At 48.8% G+C, this 17125-nt stretch overlaps 2 protein-coding genes across 4 annotated transcripts in view; one reads left to right on the top strand and one right to left on the bottom strand.

The window, feature by feature from the left end:
* Positions 1 to 14786, top strand: part of bbs12 (Bardet-Biedl syndrome 12) — a 47536-nt gene extending 32750 nt beyond the window's left edge. The window contains exons 1-2 of one of the 2 annotated variants that reach the window (XM_080466266.1): positions 11876 to 11949; positions 12574 to 14786. In XM_080466266.1, the coding sequence (XP_080322392.1) occupies positions 12586 to 14643 (2058 nt within the window). In that variant the 5' untranslated portion in view covers positions 11876 to 11949; positions 12574 to 12585 and the 3' untranslated portion in view covers positions 14644 to 14786. Of the gene's footprint in view, positions 1 to 11875; positions 11950 to 12573 lie in introns of those variants that run through there. The other variant, XM_080466267.1, reaches the window with a different exon arrangement.
* On the bottom strand, positions 5590 to 11761 carry cetn4 (centrin 4). Of its 2 annotated transcripts, XM_080466304.1 has the most exons (6): positions 11686 to 11761; positions 11319 to 11474; positions 11009 to 11137; positions 10222 to 10359; positions 7276 to 7403; positions 5590 to 7008 (listed from the first exon to the last, which is right to left on the bottom strand). In XM_080466304.1, the coding sequence occupies exons 1-5, from the start codon at positions 11686 to 11688 to the stop codon at positions 7314 to 7316; spliced, it is 516 nt and encodes a 171-aa protein (XP_080322430.1). In that variant the 5' UTR covers positions 11689 to 11761; the 3' UTR covers positions 5590 to 7008; positions 7276 to 7313. The 2 variants fall into 2 exon arrangements, with proteins under 2 accessions (XP_080322430.1, XP_080322429.1); XM_080466303.1 differs by lacking the exon at positions 5590 to 7008 and having other exon boundaries at positions 7146 to 7403.
* Positions 14787 to 17125: the final 2339 nt, after the last annotated feature.

Here is a 17125-nt window from a genome sequence, read left to right as displayed (position 1 = left end):
TACCCTAACCACCACCTCATAATGCTTCTACCCTAACCACCACCTCAAGCAGCTTCTACCCTAACCACCACCACATAATGCTTCTACCCTAACCACCACCACATAATGCTTCTACCCTAACCACAACCTCATAATGCTTCTACCCTAACAACCACCTCAGGCAGCTTCTACCCTAACCACCACCTCAAGCAGCTTCTACCCTAACCACCACCACATAATGCTTCTACCCTAACCACCACCACATAATGCTTCTACCCTAACCACAACCTCATAATGCTTCTACCCTAACCACCACCTCAGGCAGCTTCTACCCTAACCACCACCTCATAATGCTTTTACCCTAACCAACACCTCAGGCAGCTTCTACCCTAACCACCACCTCATAATGCTTCTACCCTAACCACCACCCCAGGCAGCTTCTACCCTAACCACCACCCCAGGCAGCTTCTACCCTAACCACCACCCCAGGCAGCTTCTACCCTAACCACCACCTCATAATGCTTCTACCCTAACCACCACCTCATAATGCTTTTACCCTAACCACCACCTCAGGCAGCTTCTACCCTAACCACCACCTCATAATGCTTCTACCCTAACCACCACCACATAATGCTTCTACCCTAACCACCACCCCAGGCAGCTTCTACCCTAACCACCACCCCAGGCAGCTTCTACCCTAACCACCACCTCAGGCAGCTTCTACCCTAACCACCACCACAGGCAGCTTCTACCCTAACCACCACCTCATAATGCTTCTACCCTAACCACCACCTCATAATGCTTCTACCCTAACCACCACCTCATAATGCTTCTACCCTAACCACCACCTCATAATGCTTCTACCCTAACCACCACCACAGGCAGCTTCTACCCTAACCACCACCTCATAATGCTTCTACCCTAACCACCACCTCATAATGCTTCTACCCTAACCACCACCTCATAATGCTTCTACCCTAACCACCACCTCATAATGCTTTTACCCTAACCACCACCTCATAATGCTTCTACCCTAACCACCACCTCAGGCAGCTTCTACCCTAACCACCACCTCAGGCAGCTTCTACCCTAACCACCACCACAGGCAGCTTCTACCCTAACCACCACCTCATAATGCTTCTACCCTAACCACCACCTCATAATGCTTCTACCCTAACCACCACCTCATAATGCTTCTACCCTAACCACCACCACATAATGCTTCTACCCTAACCACCACCCCAGGCAGCTTCTACCCTAACCACCACCCCAGGCAGCTTCTACCCTAACCACCACCCCAGGCAGCTTCTACCCTAACCACCACCTCAGGCAGCTTCTACCCTAACCACCACCCCAGGCAGCTTCTACCCTAACCACCACCCCAGGCAGCTTCTACCCTAACCACCACCACACCCTCTTTATTTACACGTGATTTGAGATTTTGAAGAGACGACTTCGTAGTTTTATACCAACACTGTTAATGATTAGATACTAACCAAGATTTTAAATCTTATTTTTAGACACAACAGATAATTTGGCTTGTTTCAAAAGTTCTTCATTTGAGTCCTTGATTTTAAAGTATAATCTTGAATCTAGATTTGAAATCTTCTTCTGAAGTCCAGATCATGTCAGTGGTTCTGAGTCAGTTCTCCCATGTTGTGTTTCTCTTTGTTTGAGCTTCACCAGTTTCAGCAGGTTTGAATGTGAATCAGCTTCATAAGAGAAAAGAAACAGGAAATATCCGTCAGTTCAGAGTACTGCAGTACTGCAGTATTCATCTCCCCACCACTCTGAGGACGAATACTACATTCTACATCAGCTCTACATCAACGGTGGTAATACTGCTCCTCCTCCTCCTCTTCCTCCTCTTCCTCCTCTCCGTCTGATAAAGTGTGTTGTGATGAGTAACTAGGTTAAGAGGACAGTCGTCTCTTTGTGGTCAGACACAGTGTTACACACACACACACACACACACACACACACACACACACACACACACACACACACACACACACACACACACACACACACACACACAGTGTTACACACAGTGTTGCACACACACACGCACGCACACACACAGTGTTACACACACACACAATGTTAAACGCACACGCACACAGTGTTACACACAGTGTTGCACACAGTGTTGCACACACACACACACACACACACACACACACAGTGTTACACACAGTGTTGCACACACACACGCACGCACACACACACACACAGTGTTACACACACACGCACAGTGTTGCACGCACGCACACACAGTGTTACACACACACACAATGTTAAACGCACACGCACACAGTGTATATCTGTCTATCCATCCATCCATCCATCTAATGTACCATACAACATATGAGTATAATTTAACTGATACCATAGTAGTATTCCTAGAGAACAGACGAGTACTCTCACAGCTGAAGCTGCTGTTCGTGACGCCATACTTTAAAAAAAGGAAGCAGGGGTTTAGATCTCTTGCTGGTCGTACTGGTTTCCATCTTCTCAGATTCCTCTAGTTTCAGTTGAAGTGACTGTGATTGTTTTGCTATCAGGAGCCTCGTCCTCCTCGTCCTCCTCGTCCTCCTCGTCCTCTCAGGTAATCTCACCTGGAGAAGCTCTGACTCAGTGAATCCCATCTGGACTGAAGCGTCCTCCACCAGGAGCTGCTTTAGAAACCCAACATCTCGGAGTCTTTCTCCATCAACTGCAGGTTGAGATGAATTCAAGAGACGACCTCACTGCTTTCAATACCTTCATCACATCACCACAATGTGTTCTAACAGACGTGGTTCTAACAGACGCCGTTCTAACAGACATGGTTCTAACAGGCGCAGTTCTTACAGGCGCAGTTCTAACAGACGCCGTTCTAACAGACGCCGTTCTAACAGACGCCGTTCTAACAGGTGTGGTTCTAACAGGCGCCGTTCTAACAGACACCGTTCTAACAGGTGTGGTTCTAACAGACACCGTTCTAACAGACACCGTTCTAACAGACGCCGTTCTAACAGACACCGTTCTAACAGACGTGGTTCTAACAGACACCGTTCTAACAGACACCGTTCTAACAGACACCGTTCTAACAGACGCCGTTCTAACAGACACCGTTCTAACAGACGCCGTTCTAACAGACGTGGTTCTAACAGACGTGGTTCTAACAGGTGTGGTTCTAGCAGACGTGGTTCTAACAGACACCGTTCCAACAGGCGTGGTTCTAACAAGCCGTCCTCACAAAGTAGTTCCTGAGGAGTGTTTGGCTGAAGAGTACTAAAGTACTATGAACTCAGTAAAGGTTAAAGACGTGTCACCAGAACACCAACCAGCCCTTCTGAAGACAGTGTTCACCGTCACTGTGCCAAGAGGCGCTGCAGTGGTACGAGGCTGGTTCTATCTTCTATAGGTCAATTCTAGTGTTGTACGTTTCTTCATCTTTCCTGATGTCCGACTCTTAAAGCGCCTTCAGCTGCTTCAACGGGAATAAATGGAGAGCAGCTGCAAGGTGGAGCTGCAAGGTGGAGCTGCAAGGTGGAGCTGCAAGGTGGAGCTGCTCTGTTCTTCCTGTAAACAAACTAGATTCTAGATATTGAATCTCTTCACCCTGTGACTGAACTGATTATTAATTCTAGAACCACCACTCTGGAGTCTTTCTGCTTCCTTCACCTGGAGGAATCCAGTCCATCCAGATTATTTCTCAGATTATTCACTGAAGACACTTTGGGAGGATTTCTAGTGGAAACACACTTTTCTTCAGTGGAGAGAGAACAGATCATTTGAGTTGTAATGAGGAGTAACTGTAACTAAAGGTTCTCATGCCAGACTGACTTCATGAAGTGAATGAAATCCTGAATCAGTCACAGACCAACACTCGGTCTGTTTGAGGGTTCGAGTCCTGGTTCCTGCAGGAAAGGCATTCTGGGTAAAAAGCTGCCGTTTTGATGGCTGGAGGAGGAAACAGGAAGAGGCCCATGTCTTCTTCACTTTATTATTGCAGAAGCTATTGAAGAGCAAGAGGACGGTGGAAGTCTCTGCTCTGCTCCATAAAGGTCTTGATTCTCTTGCAGCCTGGATTCTACCAGAGTTCAGAGATTCTCTGATTTAAATTCACCAGATCAGTGAGGAATCAGCCAGCAGGTCCACCTTCACTCTCCTCCGTCCATTTCCCCTGGGTAACGACCTGGAGTGCCTTTAAATCCTGGTTGTTGAACTGATGAACTGTGAACACAGCGGGACTGCAGGAGGCTCCGCCCCCCACCCCCACCCCCACCCACACCTCCACCTTCTCTTCCTGCACACTTACCGTAACATCAAGCAGGCTGGCTTCCCTCACTGACTGAGAACCTCCCTGGGCGGCCCTCTTCATCACGCTGTCTTAACCCCGCCCACTCCTCTGGCAACCTGGAAATACACAAACCTTCACCGCAGTGTCGGAAATCATAGTACTGCCAGTGGGAGGAGGAAGTAAACTACACAACAACAGGAAGTAAACAAATGTGCCTCAGAAGGAAAGTTACATAAAACTGTCCAGCTTGAGTTTGTAATAGAACGGGTCCGACAGCAGCAACAGAAAGATGACTCTTCATGTCTGAAGAGGTGGAGTCTTGTGAGGAACAGTGTGACAGGAAACACGTCCAGAGCAGCAGAACTTCTTCTTCATCAGGTCCTGGAGGTTCAGCTGCTCGTCATCATCACCTCGAAACTAACCTCTGTCTCAGACCTGATCCAACGTCTCACAACAACTCGTCTTCATCTTCAGGACCAGACATGGACCTGAGGAGTTCAACCGTGTGTGTGTGTGTGTGTGTGTGTGTGTGTGTGTGTGTGTGTGTGTGTGTGTGTGTGTGTGTGTGTGTGTGTGTGTGTGTGTGTGTGTGTGTGTGTGTGTGTGTGTGTGTGTGTGTGTGTGTGTGTGTGTGTGTGTGTGTGACTTTACTTATATGTATTATGGTACATTAGATACATAAATAGATAGAATTTTATTGTCAGTGCTCAAAATTGCATAACACACATAAAAGCCATTAAGAACAAAAACACTGATAAAAGACAATATTACAACATAACTTAAAATAAAGGGAAAGGGCGGGGGGGACGGGGGGCGGGGGGGGGGGGGGGGTTCTGCAGAAGGAAGGATCTTTTGTACATGTTTTTTCTGGCCAGTGGGACTTTGTATCTTCTGCCTGATGGGAGGAGGGTGAATGGGGGGTGGGGGGGGTGGGGGTTCCTGATCACAGAGCGCTCATTCTGCCTGATGGGAGGAGGGTGAAGGGGGGGTGGGGGGGTGGGGGTTCCTGATCACAGAGCGCTCTTACAGGTGGGACAGTGGAGTTTGTGTTGAACCAGCTCTTTTGCTGGCTGGTCGCTGACGTGTGAGAACTTTTATTTTGTTTGCTGGTGAGGAAGTTGTACCAAGATGTGATACTGAAGGTGAGAATGGATCCTGAGTGACCGGTAAACCACTGTTAGAATCTTTGTACTGATGTTGAAGTGTTCCTGAGAAGATGGAGACGCTGGAGCGCTTTACTGTAAATGGTGTCGGAGTGTTTGGAAGGACAGGGGGGTGTCTGTGTCCCTCCATACTTGTAGGATATCATGTGATTTCTATTTGGTTGATTAAAGTTCAGGCAGGTGTGGTTTTATGTGACATCTTCATCTGCTGTTTGTATTGAACATTAAAAAGAAGAAGCTACAGGAAGTCCAGAAGAACTTCCTGTCGAGCTCAAGAGGTCAGAACTCTGCTTCACTGACATTTATTGTTCGTTTGTTCTCCTGCTGACGATCCAGCGCCTTTCTGCATGTCGTGGTGAGGATGAGGAGGATGAAGGCTTCCTGCCTGGTACTGAAACTCCAGTCTACCTGAGGACATCCACTGGACTGTGGAGTCCTCCACAGTGTCAGGTCAGTGATGAAGAGTAGGAGTCCTCCACAGTGTCAGGTCAGTGATGAAGAGTAGGAGTCCTCCACAGTGTCAGGTCAGTGATGAAGAGTAGGAGTCCTCCACAGTGTCAGGTCAGTGATGAAGAGCAGGAGTCCTCCACAGTGTCAGGTCAGTGATGAAGAGTAGGAGTCCTCCACAGTGTCAGGTCAGTGATGAAGAGTAGGAGTCCTCCACAGTGTCAGGTCAGTTATGAAGAGTAGGAGTCCTCCACAGTGTCAGGTCAGTGATGAAGAGTAGGAGTCCTCCACAGTGTCAGGTCACTGATGAAGAGTAGGGTGACATTGTGGAGTCTTCCTCAGTAGATGTCTCCATTGTGTCGATTGGACCAAAGTGAGGAAGGCCTCAGAACCAGGTTGAGTCTGGAAGGTGAACATGATGGAGGTTGGGTGGAGGTTTTACTCCCCCTGGTGGTTGGAGTAGATCCACTCAACTCTGCTCTTCACTGTGGATTTTATACTTTTTCAATTTAAAGTCCTTTAATGTAGTTTTGAAGAAATTCACCTTGAAAAGAAACGACCCAGCTGAATTGCATGAACTCTTCAGGGAAGATTAGTCCTCGCTGGAGGAGCGATGCATTCGGTTCTGGGACGTTAACAACTAAACGTTTCTGAATAAATCCCAAAACACTGCTGAAGAAAGTTCCATACAAAGTGGCTGAGAGGCACCTCATCGGGGAGATCAAAGGAGATCAGCATCTGTTGCCATGGAGACGCTCCCTGCGCAGTGTTTCACAGTGATGTAGCCACCTGACAAGCTGGTTAGCATCGATATGAGCTAATGGCTATCATGCTGGTGAAGCTAACTCGTCTGCGCTCTACCGAGTGTAGCTCTAGTTTATTTCAGTTTGAACTTCAGCTGAGAAAAGCTTCGTACCATCAGAGGATCTCTTGGTTTAGTGTGGCTTCATATTCACCTCCGAAGTTTCCTGTTTGTTTTTAAAGGATATATGATGAGAGGTTTCATACTTTCCACCTGATAATGTCGACTCTCACAAGCGGCGGCAGCATCCTCAATATGAGGGTTCGGAAAACACGTCAGCGCCATATCCTGTTTATTTTGAGCAGGTTCTGCTCTCTGGAGCGTCTCTCCTGCAGAGGTGAAAGTGACTTTTACTGTTTGTCATCCTGTGCACAGAAACATGACTCAGCAGAGTCATCAGACTCTCCGTCTGCTGGATTAATGTCAAGCTGCTGTTTCCACACCAGATATAAAGATAAGCAGACTTCAGCTTGTTGACACACGTCACTCCAAAGGATCAACGGTCATCAAATACATTTATTTGTTTCGATGTAGAAAAATCTGTGCAAAGATACAGAACGTTCAAATATTTACATACAAGAAAAAGATCATCTTACTGAGGAGCAACACCTGAACGACAAAACGCCGGGTTCCATCAGTACAGGTTGGTCTTCTTCATGATCCTCAAGAACTCCTGCTCGTTGACCTCACCGTCTCCGTCCCGGTCCGCCTCCTGGATCATCTCCTTCAGAACCACAACCACAGTCACCAGGAGCAGAATCAACCCTCCCTGACGGTTAGATTCATCACCATCCCGTCCTCATGTTTCATTAGACCGTCGGTCCTGTTCAGATGTTTCTCTGCTCTGATCATAAAATCCAATAGATTATCAATACATTGATCCATAATCTGAAAAAAGATGCAGAAAACTAAATCTACCAACGTTGTCACGTCAGTAAAATAAACTCAGAATAAACGGTTTAATAACTTTAAAACCTTTTCAGGTTTATCTTGAGTTCACACTTTCATGCTCATTACATTCAGAATGTGGTTGAGCTCTAACAGTGATTTTCAACCCCCATGCTGCGAGATCGTCCGGTGTGCCCCGAGAGATCGTCCGGTGTGCCGCGAGAGATCGTCCGGTGTGCCCCGAGAGATCGTCCGGTGTGCCCCGAGAGATCGTCCGGTGTGCCGCGAGAGATCGTCCGGTGTGCCCCGAGAGATCGTCCGGTGTGCCGCGAGAGATCGTCCGGTGTGCCGCGAGAGATCGTCCGGTGTGCCGCGAGAGATCGCCCGGTGTGCCCCGAGAGATCGTCCGGTGTGCCGCGAGAGATCGTCCGGTGTGCCGCGAGAGATCGTCCGGTGTGCCGCGAGAGATCGTCCGGTGTGCCGCGAGAGATCGTCCGGTGTGCCGCGAGAGATCGTCCGGTGTGCCGCGAGAGATCGCCCGGTGTGCCCCGAGAGATCGTCCGGTGTGCCGCGAGAGATCGTCCGGTGTGCGGATGGGAATTGATACGATTTTTCCGATTCCGATTTCATTTTCAATTCTGTTTAACAATTGAATTCTTTATCTTTTTTTTTTTTTTTTTAAAGGAGAATGAACAGGTAGATTACTCGGGGTGGGAATTGATAAGATTTGATCAATTCTTCTAACGATTCCTAAATATTTTGTTTGAGGGGAAAAACATAGTTTTACAATCTTCTGCTCCAAAAGGAACAATTTTATTTTTCCAAACATGAAACTTGAATTATAATTTTTCCCTTAAAAAGAACAGTCAATGTGTATTTGCCTTCGATGCCCCCTGGAATTTACACTTTTTCAAATTTTGCGCTGTAGATAAGTTAACCTTCTCTGGGAGGCGGAGCCTGGAGAGGAATGTGAAGTGACGTAGCAGGAGGAACTCGTTCTCGGTCTGCAGGGAATGCTGTGTTCATATTGTGTTGGTGCTTTTTTTGAGGGGATATTCAACACAGAATGATCTCATACATAGACATACAGTGGTAGACTCTACTAGATTGTGTATGTCTACACAGTAGTACTCTAGTAGATCGTTTGTTACTGTATCTGGTGTGAAAACTAGAGGCTCACACAAACGGTGAAGATCTACTAGCATATGTCTACGCTGTCGGCTCGTTGGAGCAGACATTCACTACACGGGACAGACTGACGAAGTTAATTTATTAAAAGTCCCTCATTAGTCCTCCGACAGGACATTTCGTCACCAAATGGACGTCTTCAGCAGCCACACAGTGCAGCGCTCTGGGGAGGTGATGGAGGCCGGGGTGTAGCTCAGGAGGAGGTGATGGAGGCCGGGGGTGTAGCTCAGGGAGCCACGGTGCAGGTTGTTCTGACTATCAGAGTAACCCGGAGTACCGGAGTAGAACCAGCACACAGAGAGAGAGAACATGAAAACTCCACACAGAAAGTCTCCTGCGGGGATTTGCACCGAGACCTTTTTTTTAATTTAACTGGACCTTGTGGCTGTGAGGACAGGCTGTGGGGACAGGCTGTGAGGACAGGCTGTGGGGACAGGCTGTGGGGACAGGCTGTGGGGACAGGCTGTGAGGACAGGCTGTGGATTCAGGACGTGGGGAGAGGAACATGTATTACCGTGTCCTATTATCTAGTCCTTTATGGTCTCCCTCTTCAGACCTTCTTCCTCCATCTTTTCTCCTGGTTGGAGGAGCTCTGCGTCACAGAGTGTGACGTAATGCTACGTCATGCTACGTCATGCTACGTACCACAACGCGACTTGACGTCGTGCTGGAAATGAATCGTTAAGAAGAATCAAACACATTTAAGGTGCACGATTCTCATGGAATTGATCAACTGGAACCGGTTCTCAGTCAGAACCGGCTTTTGATTCCCATCCCTAGTCAGGTGTGCCGTGGAAAATTGTGCAATTTCATTTATGTGGTTCAAAAATGTCTGTAGCAGTGACATGATGGTGTTGGCTGATCAAGAAATGTACGCACCGTCCCTTGCCAGCAGGTGGCAGTAGAGAGCACATCAATACTGACCCTGTAGTTGTGAGACAATAAAATGAGCAGTAGTGCAGTGGTGAGGACTCCAGCGACGGAGTAGTAGAAGTGACACGCAGGAGGAGGAGCAATCCATTTTGGGACGTTAATGACCAACCGTTTCTGAATTAATCCCCCAAAATTGAGAAAAATGTCCCATACAAGCAGAGGAGACAGGCTCCTCATAGAGATCAGCTGAGCGAGGGTGAATAATCAGCTGAGAGAGGGTGGATAATCAGCTGAGAGAGGGTGAATAATCAGCTGAGAGAGGGTGAATAATCAGCTGAGAGAGGGTGAATAATCAGCTGAGCGAGGGTGAATAATCAGCTGAGCGAGGGTGAATAATCAGCTGAGAGAGGGTGAATAATCAGCTGAGAGAGGGTGAATAATCAGCTGAGCGAGGGTGAATAATCAGCTGAGAGAGGGTGAATAATCAGCTGAGAGAGGGTGAATGATCAGCTGAGCGAGGGTGAATGATCAGCTGAGCGAGGGTGAATGATCAGCTGAGCGAGGGTGAAGCCCCAGGGCCAGCAGCAGCGTACCTCCAGCTCTTCGTCCGTCAGGTTCTCTCCCAGCTCCTTGGCGACTCTCTTCAGGTTCTTGAAGGAGATCTTTCCCGTGCAGTCGTCGTCGAACAGCCGGAACGCTTTCAGGATCTCTTCTTTGGAGTCTTTTTCACTCTGGGAGCGTCAGCCGACATGTGATGTGGTGAAAGTGGCACAAAGACATGTTGAACACAACCAATACCCTAAATAATCACTGAAATGTTTATCCATGAGCTGATTGTCTCCAGAAACTCAAATACTGTTTAAAAACACGATGTAATTAGAGTACAGTCAGCACTGAACAGGAGGATCAGATTACTTCTTGCTCAGATGTCGAAAGTACATTGGCAGTAAATCCTGCAGGTCAGAATGAGGAAAGTCACAGGTGGAGCTGTTTGGTCATTTTACTGTTAAAGTCCATTAGTTGAGCAACGTGAAGCTAAATTCAATAAATTTTGATGTTTAACTTTTAGATCAATGTGTTTCCTTTAAAAGGAGAAGAAACAACAATTTAGGGTTTAACTTGTCAAATGTGGATTCCTTCAGCTTCTCACTGTCATTTAGAGGTGGACTGCCCATCACGATGAAACTGATTCTTATTTCTTACTTTAGAAAACACAGAAGAACTTTTCCCAGAACTCGGGCCGAGCGGGCTGAGCGGGCTGAGCGGGCCGAGCGGGCCGAGCGGGCTCACTTCCATTTCTTGTGATTGAAATGTTGTGGATGATGGAGGGCAGGTCAAAATAAAAAACATTCAGTGGAACGGTTCCTGAACTTTTCTCACCATTTTCAGAGTCATGATGTTCAGGAAGTCTTCAAACTCAATAGTTCCAGAGTTTTCTTTGTCCACGTCTGAGATCATCTTCTTGATTTCTTCTTTCTTCGGTTCAAACCCCAGAGCTCTCATGGCCACCTGAGGCGGGACGAAGCAGGCTATGTCAAACCAGGTTATCTAGACCAGGCTATGCTAAAGCAAGCTATCTTAAACCAGGTTAGGGCAGGTTAAGCCTGTTAAAGCAGGTTAAATAATGTTAAAGCGGGTAGAATGATTTTAAATCCAGTGAAATAATGTAATAAACTAAAGGCAGCTCCACCTTCAGCTCCTTCACGTCGATGACTCCTCTCCCATCCGTGTCAAACAGGTCGAAAGCTTCTTTAACTTCTTGTTTCTGCTCCTCAGTCAGCTCCATTTTAACACCGGACTTCTTCCTCTGGCTGGCAGAAGCTGCTGGTTTTCTGAAGCTCGAAGCCTGAAACCAGGATTCACATTTATGTCGCTTAAAAGTAGAAAAACTAACTCGTTTGTTAGCTCGACGGTTAGCATCATGCTAAGTGAACTAACTGCTGCTCAACGTCCCGGAGAGAAGCAGGTTTTCACACTAAACTCAGCCGATAAAACGACACACACTACAACTTTAACTCGGCGTGCAGTTTGTGAAACAGTTAAATACTTTTTCTTACCATTTTCAAAGTTTGATGTCAACAAAGCAGACGGCTCTTCTCTTTCCCGTCAACAGACAACGAGCCAATCAGAATCACAGAAATCAAACAACAGTCAATCACAACGCTGAGTGGGCGGGGCATCTTGTCCGTCACCAATCATCTGAACTGCTCGTTGTCGCTAGGCGACCAGTCGGCTTCACGCATGCGCAGTGCAGATAATATGTGCAGCAGGGAGAGCCGGATGAAGCTTCTTAAAAACATTTTAAACGTCTTCAAATGAAGGTAAATCAATGTGTTTCTTGGTTTATGACGTCACGGCGCATGACATCAGCTCGTTCCGCTCATCTTATTGATCTCAGGTGTTTAGAAGTTTTGTTTTCAGACGGTTAGCTTAGCTGTTAGCACATTATTGTAAACAGTTTAATAAAAGACATTACTGTATTTTTCTGAAAATATCAGGAGCTTCGAGCTGTTTATATTCTGGATTTACACTCCTAATCACCCAAAACACAGGGTTTACGTCTCATTAATGCTTTTTTATGACAATATTTCACATTCCATTTCTAATGTTGAACATTTTAGTTTGTCTGATGATGTTCAGGTAAAAAGCCTAAGAACTCAGATTTGATGGCTTTAACCTTCACATCTACTCATTCAACATTTCATAGTTTGTTTGTTTTTTCTTGAGCTTTGTTTTTGTTTGCACTGCATACAGTTGGAACCTTTTTATATTTAATGAGATTGTACTGCTGATGTCATGGTCCTCTGCTGCTTATTACTGTGGCCATGTTTCATTATAAGTGGATGACATATATATATATATATATATATATATATATATATATAAAGACTTTTACAACTTAAAACTGAGCACAACCTAATGTTTCTTGTCCTTTTGCTATTCAGGTTCCTTGAATCATGCTGGAAAGCACCATTTTACATAAAGGACAACATGCTGGCCTGCAAAAGCTTTCAGCGCTGGCAGAAGCCTCCCGTTCCTCTTTGGGTCCCTGGAAGAGCTTCAAGTTTATCCACGATGACACAACTGGGGAGTCGGCTCTCGTGTGTTCGAGTTATAGGATCCTTGAAAACCTGGAGCTGAGCTGCCCAGTGGCTCAGCTGGTCCAGGAGACTCTCCAGGCCCACCAGAAGGTCTACCACACCGGGTCGGGATGCCTGCTGTTCCTGACGGGGGCGTGGAGCCGTGCGGCTCTGCACTGTCTGCAGATAGGGATTCCAGCCTCACACATAATGTCAGCCATGAATGAGGGGCTGGACTTATGCAGGGACGTCTGCAGGAGGAGCACAGTCTCCATGGAGGCTGTTTCTGCTTGTTGCACTGCAGCGTCTGAGGGTTCAGGACTGCGGCTCCCGGAGAAACTCGCCACAGAGGCTCCACAGGTCGGCAGGAAGACGCTGAACTTCAGTGGGCAAAGAAAAGTAAAGCTCAGCAGACATTTTTGTGAAATTAATTGTAGAAGTGCCTCAAAAGTAACTCAAACCCCCGAGCCCGAGCTTCCCGAGCTTCCAGAGCTTCCAGAGCTTCCCGAGCTTCCCGAGCTTCCCAAGCCCAATCTTCCCGAGCTTCCAGAGCTTCCCGAGCTTCCAGAGCTTCCCGAGCCCAATCTTCCCGAGCTTCCAGAGCTTCCCGAGCCCAATCTTCCCGAGCTTCCCGAGCTTCCCGAGCTTCCCGAGCTTCCCGAGCTTCCAGAGCTTCCCGAGCTTCCCGAGCCCAAGATTCCCGAGCTGGCGGCCGTTGCTCAGGGATTGAGCCACGGCTGTGACCAATCAATGAAGCTCGTCATGGAAGCCATTCAGATGCAGTCAGAAGCTGCTCAGGAAGACGTTGACCGTCCGATGTTTGATGTGACTGACGTGGTGACGTGTCTCGTCCCCGGGTTGCCGGAGCACCAGGCCTGTGTCGTTCAAGGCTGCGTCGTTCTTTTGTCTGCAGAACAAGCTCTGCTTGCTCAGCAGACAAAAGAGAAAAGCCTGCAAGTTGCTCTCATCACTGGAGATTTATCAGATGACTTTCGCCACCTGGGCTTCCACAGACTGAGAGGAACTCGGCGAGTGAGCGACCGTCTGTCCGGTTCAAGCAGAGAAGACGGGTGGATGGAGAGAGTCGGCTCTCTCCTGTTGAGCCTGGACGTGAACCTGGTGCTCATCAGTGGCTTCGCTTGTGAATCGATGGTTGAGTTCTGCTGGAGGCATCAGATCCTGGTGGTGGAGAAGGTGAAGGTTTCCACTTTGAGGACGTTTGCAGATGTAACTGGAGCTGTTGCGGTGGCGTACGCCACCCAGCTGAGTCAGCAGTGCGTGGGCTCCGGGGTGACGGTCAGGATCTGGAGAGATCTGAGCGGCCGCCACGGGAAGCCTGCGGCAGCGGTGAATATCTGCCCCGGTGGGAGCGGCAGCCTGGTCACCGTCATCCTGACCAGCTACCTGCCTGGCAAGCTGCTGGCGCTGGAGGACCGGTTCTGGGCCTGTGCTCACAGGTTCCACTACGCTCTGAAGGACAGAGTCCTGCTGCCTGGAGCCGGAAGGACAGAAATGCTTTGTGTTCATCAGCTGCTGAAGCAGGACGACGGGACGGCCGGCGCTCGGTTCAGGGCCGTCGTGTTCCCGCTCATGGCAGAGGGCTTGATGGACTACCTCTCCACTGTGATGGTCAACACAGGGAGGGTCTCAGGAGTCCAGGCCAGGACTCTGGTGACTCAGCAGCTCCAGAATCGCGACCAACAGCAAAGCTCGGCTCCAAAGTTCTGCCAACTCCTTCTGGAGGGTGAAAGAGAGGAAGTGATGAAACCCGAGGAGCCGCCGGCCGTGCAGATCTACGATAATTTGAGTGTGAAGCAGGACGCCTGGCGGAAGGCCTTAGATGTTGTGTTTCTGGTCTTACAGAGCGACGCAGAGATCATCACCGGAGGAGGCCAACACACCGACCCCACTGAGGAACATCTGAGCCGGTTATGAGCCTCCAGTGGACCCGACAGAAGGACAGAACGTCTTTTAAAAGTGTCACGTCTCACTTGGGAAATTCTTCTTCAGCTTATGAAATTATTAGATAATGTAGTTTTTCATTAATGACACAACGTCAATAAACTTATTTAACAGTGAAATGTGTTTTCAGTGTCTCCAGAAACCACGCTCCGCTTCCTGTTTTCTACCACATGGTGGCGACATACAACAGAAAGTAACAAGAGAAACCTCAGTCAGTCATTTCATCCTGCTCTCTACCCCACAATGGGTCAATACCTCTGGGTTCACCTGGTCCTGGCCACGCTTTGTTGTCCGAAGCCACAAGAAGATTTCTCCTCTCGCAACACAAACAGATGTGTCCAGAGAGCTGAAGGCCAGGTGAACCCGCCCGGTGAACCCGCCGGGTGAACCCGTCAGGTGAACCCGCCGGGTGAACCCGTCGGGTGAACCCGTCGGGTGAACCCGCCAGGTGAACCCGCCCGGTGAACCCGCCCGGTGAACCCGCCGGGTGAACCCGTCAGGTGAACCCGCCCGGTGAACCCGTCAGGTGAACCCGCCCGGTGAACCCGTCAGGTGAACCCGCCCGGTGAACCCGCCGGGTGAACCCGTCAGGTGTGTGTCAGCTAAAGCACTGGGACACTCAGTATTTTTCTTACAGAGGTTCGTGACCAATCAAACATGTTTTTAAAAGAGTTTTGCAGAAGTAGAAATGAAACGGGGAGTGTTAATGACACTGGAATTCTGTTTTCAAGGTGTCGATGGCATTAATACATGAGACGGGAGGTTTCCTCTTACTTCCTCCCAGAGCATCACGTCTCATCCTAAAAATAACCTGGTGGAATAAAATGTGAGGAAGGTTTTGACGGTGCAGCTCAGCGGTGGTGGTGGTGGTGGTGGTGGTGGTGGTGGTGGTGGTGGTGGTGGTGGTGGTGGTGGGTGGGGTGGGGGTCTAATTCTAGCAGAACCGACATCCTCTAATCATCAGGCTGATGGAACGTTTGATGGAACTTCGACCTGTGAAGCCGTCAGGTGAACACGTGAAATCAGTGGCGCGTGTGTGTGTGTGTGTGTGTGTGTGTGTGTGTGTGTGTGTGTGTGTGTGTGTGTGTGTGTGTGTGTGTGTGTGTGTGTGTGTGTGTGTGTGTGTGTGTGTGTGTGTGTGTGTGTGTGTGTGTGTGTGTGTGTGTCTTCACTAAACTCATCAGATATCCTGGTGAAAGTAGAATGAAATGGTGAATAGTCACTATTCCTCTGCTGATGTGATGGATCGAGGGTGAAAGTGTCTCCACAGACTCGTCCTCTGGTTGTGACTCACTTTACCGTCATTTGGCTCCAGCCTCAGTCCCTGGTGGCCTGTTGGACGTCTCACGGCCTCTGATGTGGCGACCTGCTGACCAGAGCGTCTATTTTGACGAGCGTACGGCCGGATGCTCATTAAACCAGGAAGGAAAACGAGCTGCGGTAACGGAGGCGTGTGTCCTGGTGCTTTAATGTTCATCCTGCTGCTCCACTGCTGCTGCTCTACTACTCTACTACTACTACTCTACTACTGCTGCTGCTGCTCTACTGCTGCTGCTGCTGCTCTACTGCTGCTGCTCTACTACTACTCTACTACTGCTGCTGCTGCTCTACTGCTGCTGCTGCTGCTCCACTGCTGCCGCTCTACTACTCTACTACTACTACTCTACTACTGCTGCTGCTGCTGCTCTACTGCTGCTGCTCTACTACTGCTGCTGCTACTCTACTGCTGCTGCTCTACTACTACTCTACTACTACTACTCTACTACTGCTGCTGCTGCTCTACTGCTGCTGCTCTACTACTACTCTACTACTGCTGCTGCTACTCTACTGCTGCTGCTCTACTACTACTCTACTACTGCTGCTGCTACTCTACTGCTGCTGCTCTACTACTACTCTACTACAGCTCTACTGCTGCTGCTCTACTGCTGCTGCTCTACTGCTCTACTACTACAGCTCTACTGCTGCTGCTCTTCTGCTGCTGCTCTACTGCTGCTGCTCTACTACTCTACTACAGCTCTGCTGCTGCTCTACTGCTGCTGCTCTACTGCTCTACTACTACTACAGCTCTACTGCTGCTGCTCTACTGCTGCTGCTGCTCTACTGCTGCTGCTCTACTGCTCTACTACTACAGCTCTACTGCTGCTGCTCTACTGCTGCTGCTGCTCTACTACTACTATACTACAGCTGCTGCTCTACTACTCTACTACAGCTCTACTGCTACTGCTCTACTGCTGCCGCCCCCTGTCCAGACTGCTGCTGAGTTTCTAGAGTACCCCCCCCCCCCCCCCCCCCCCCCCACCGTTCAGACCTCTGCTGGGCTGGTGGGCGTGAGCATGAGTGCTTCCAGGGCGCATGCGAGCCGAGCTGAGGCCCAGAAGGGAAAACCTTCCTCACAGATCTAAGCCAGCTGCCCTGCTTGAGAGACTTCAGTTGAAGGAAGGAGGTGGGTGGAGGA

Source organism: Lipophrys pholis (genome assembly GCF_963383615.2).
Source record: "Lipophrys pholis genome assembly, chromosome: 6".
NCBI classification, from domain to species: domain Eukaryota; kingdom Metazoa; phylum Chordata; class Actinopteri; order Blenniiformes; family Blenniidae; genus Lipophrys; species Lipophrys pholis.
This window is presented reverse-complemented; position numbering and strand designations above follow the sequence as displayed.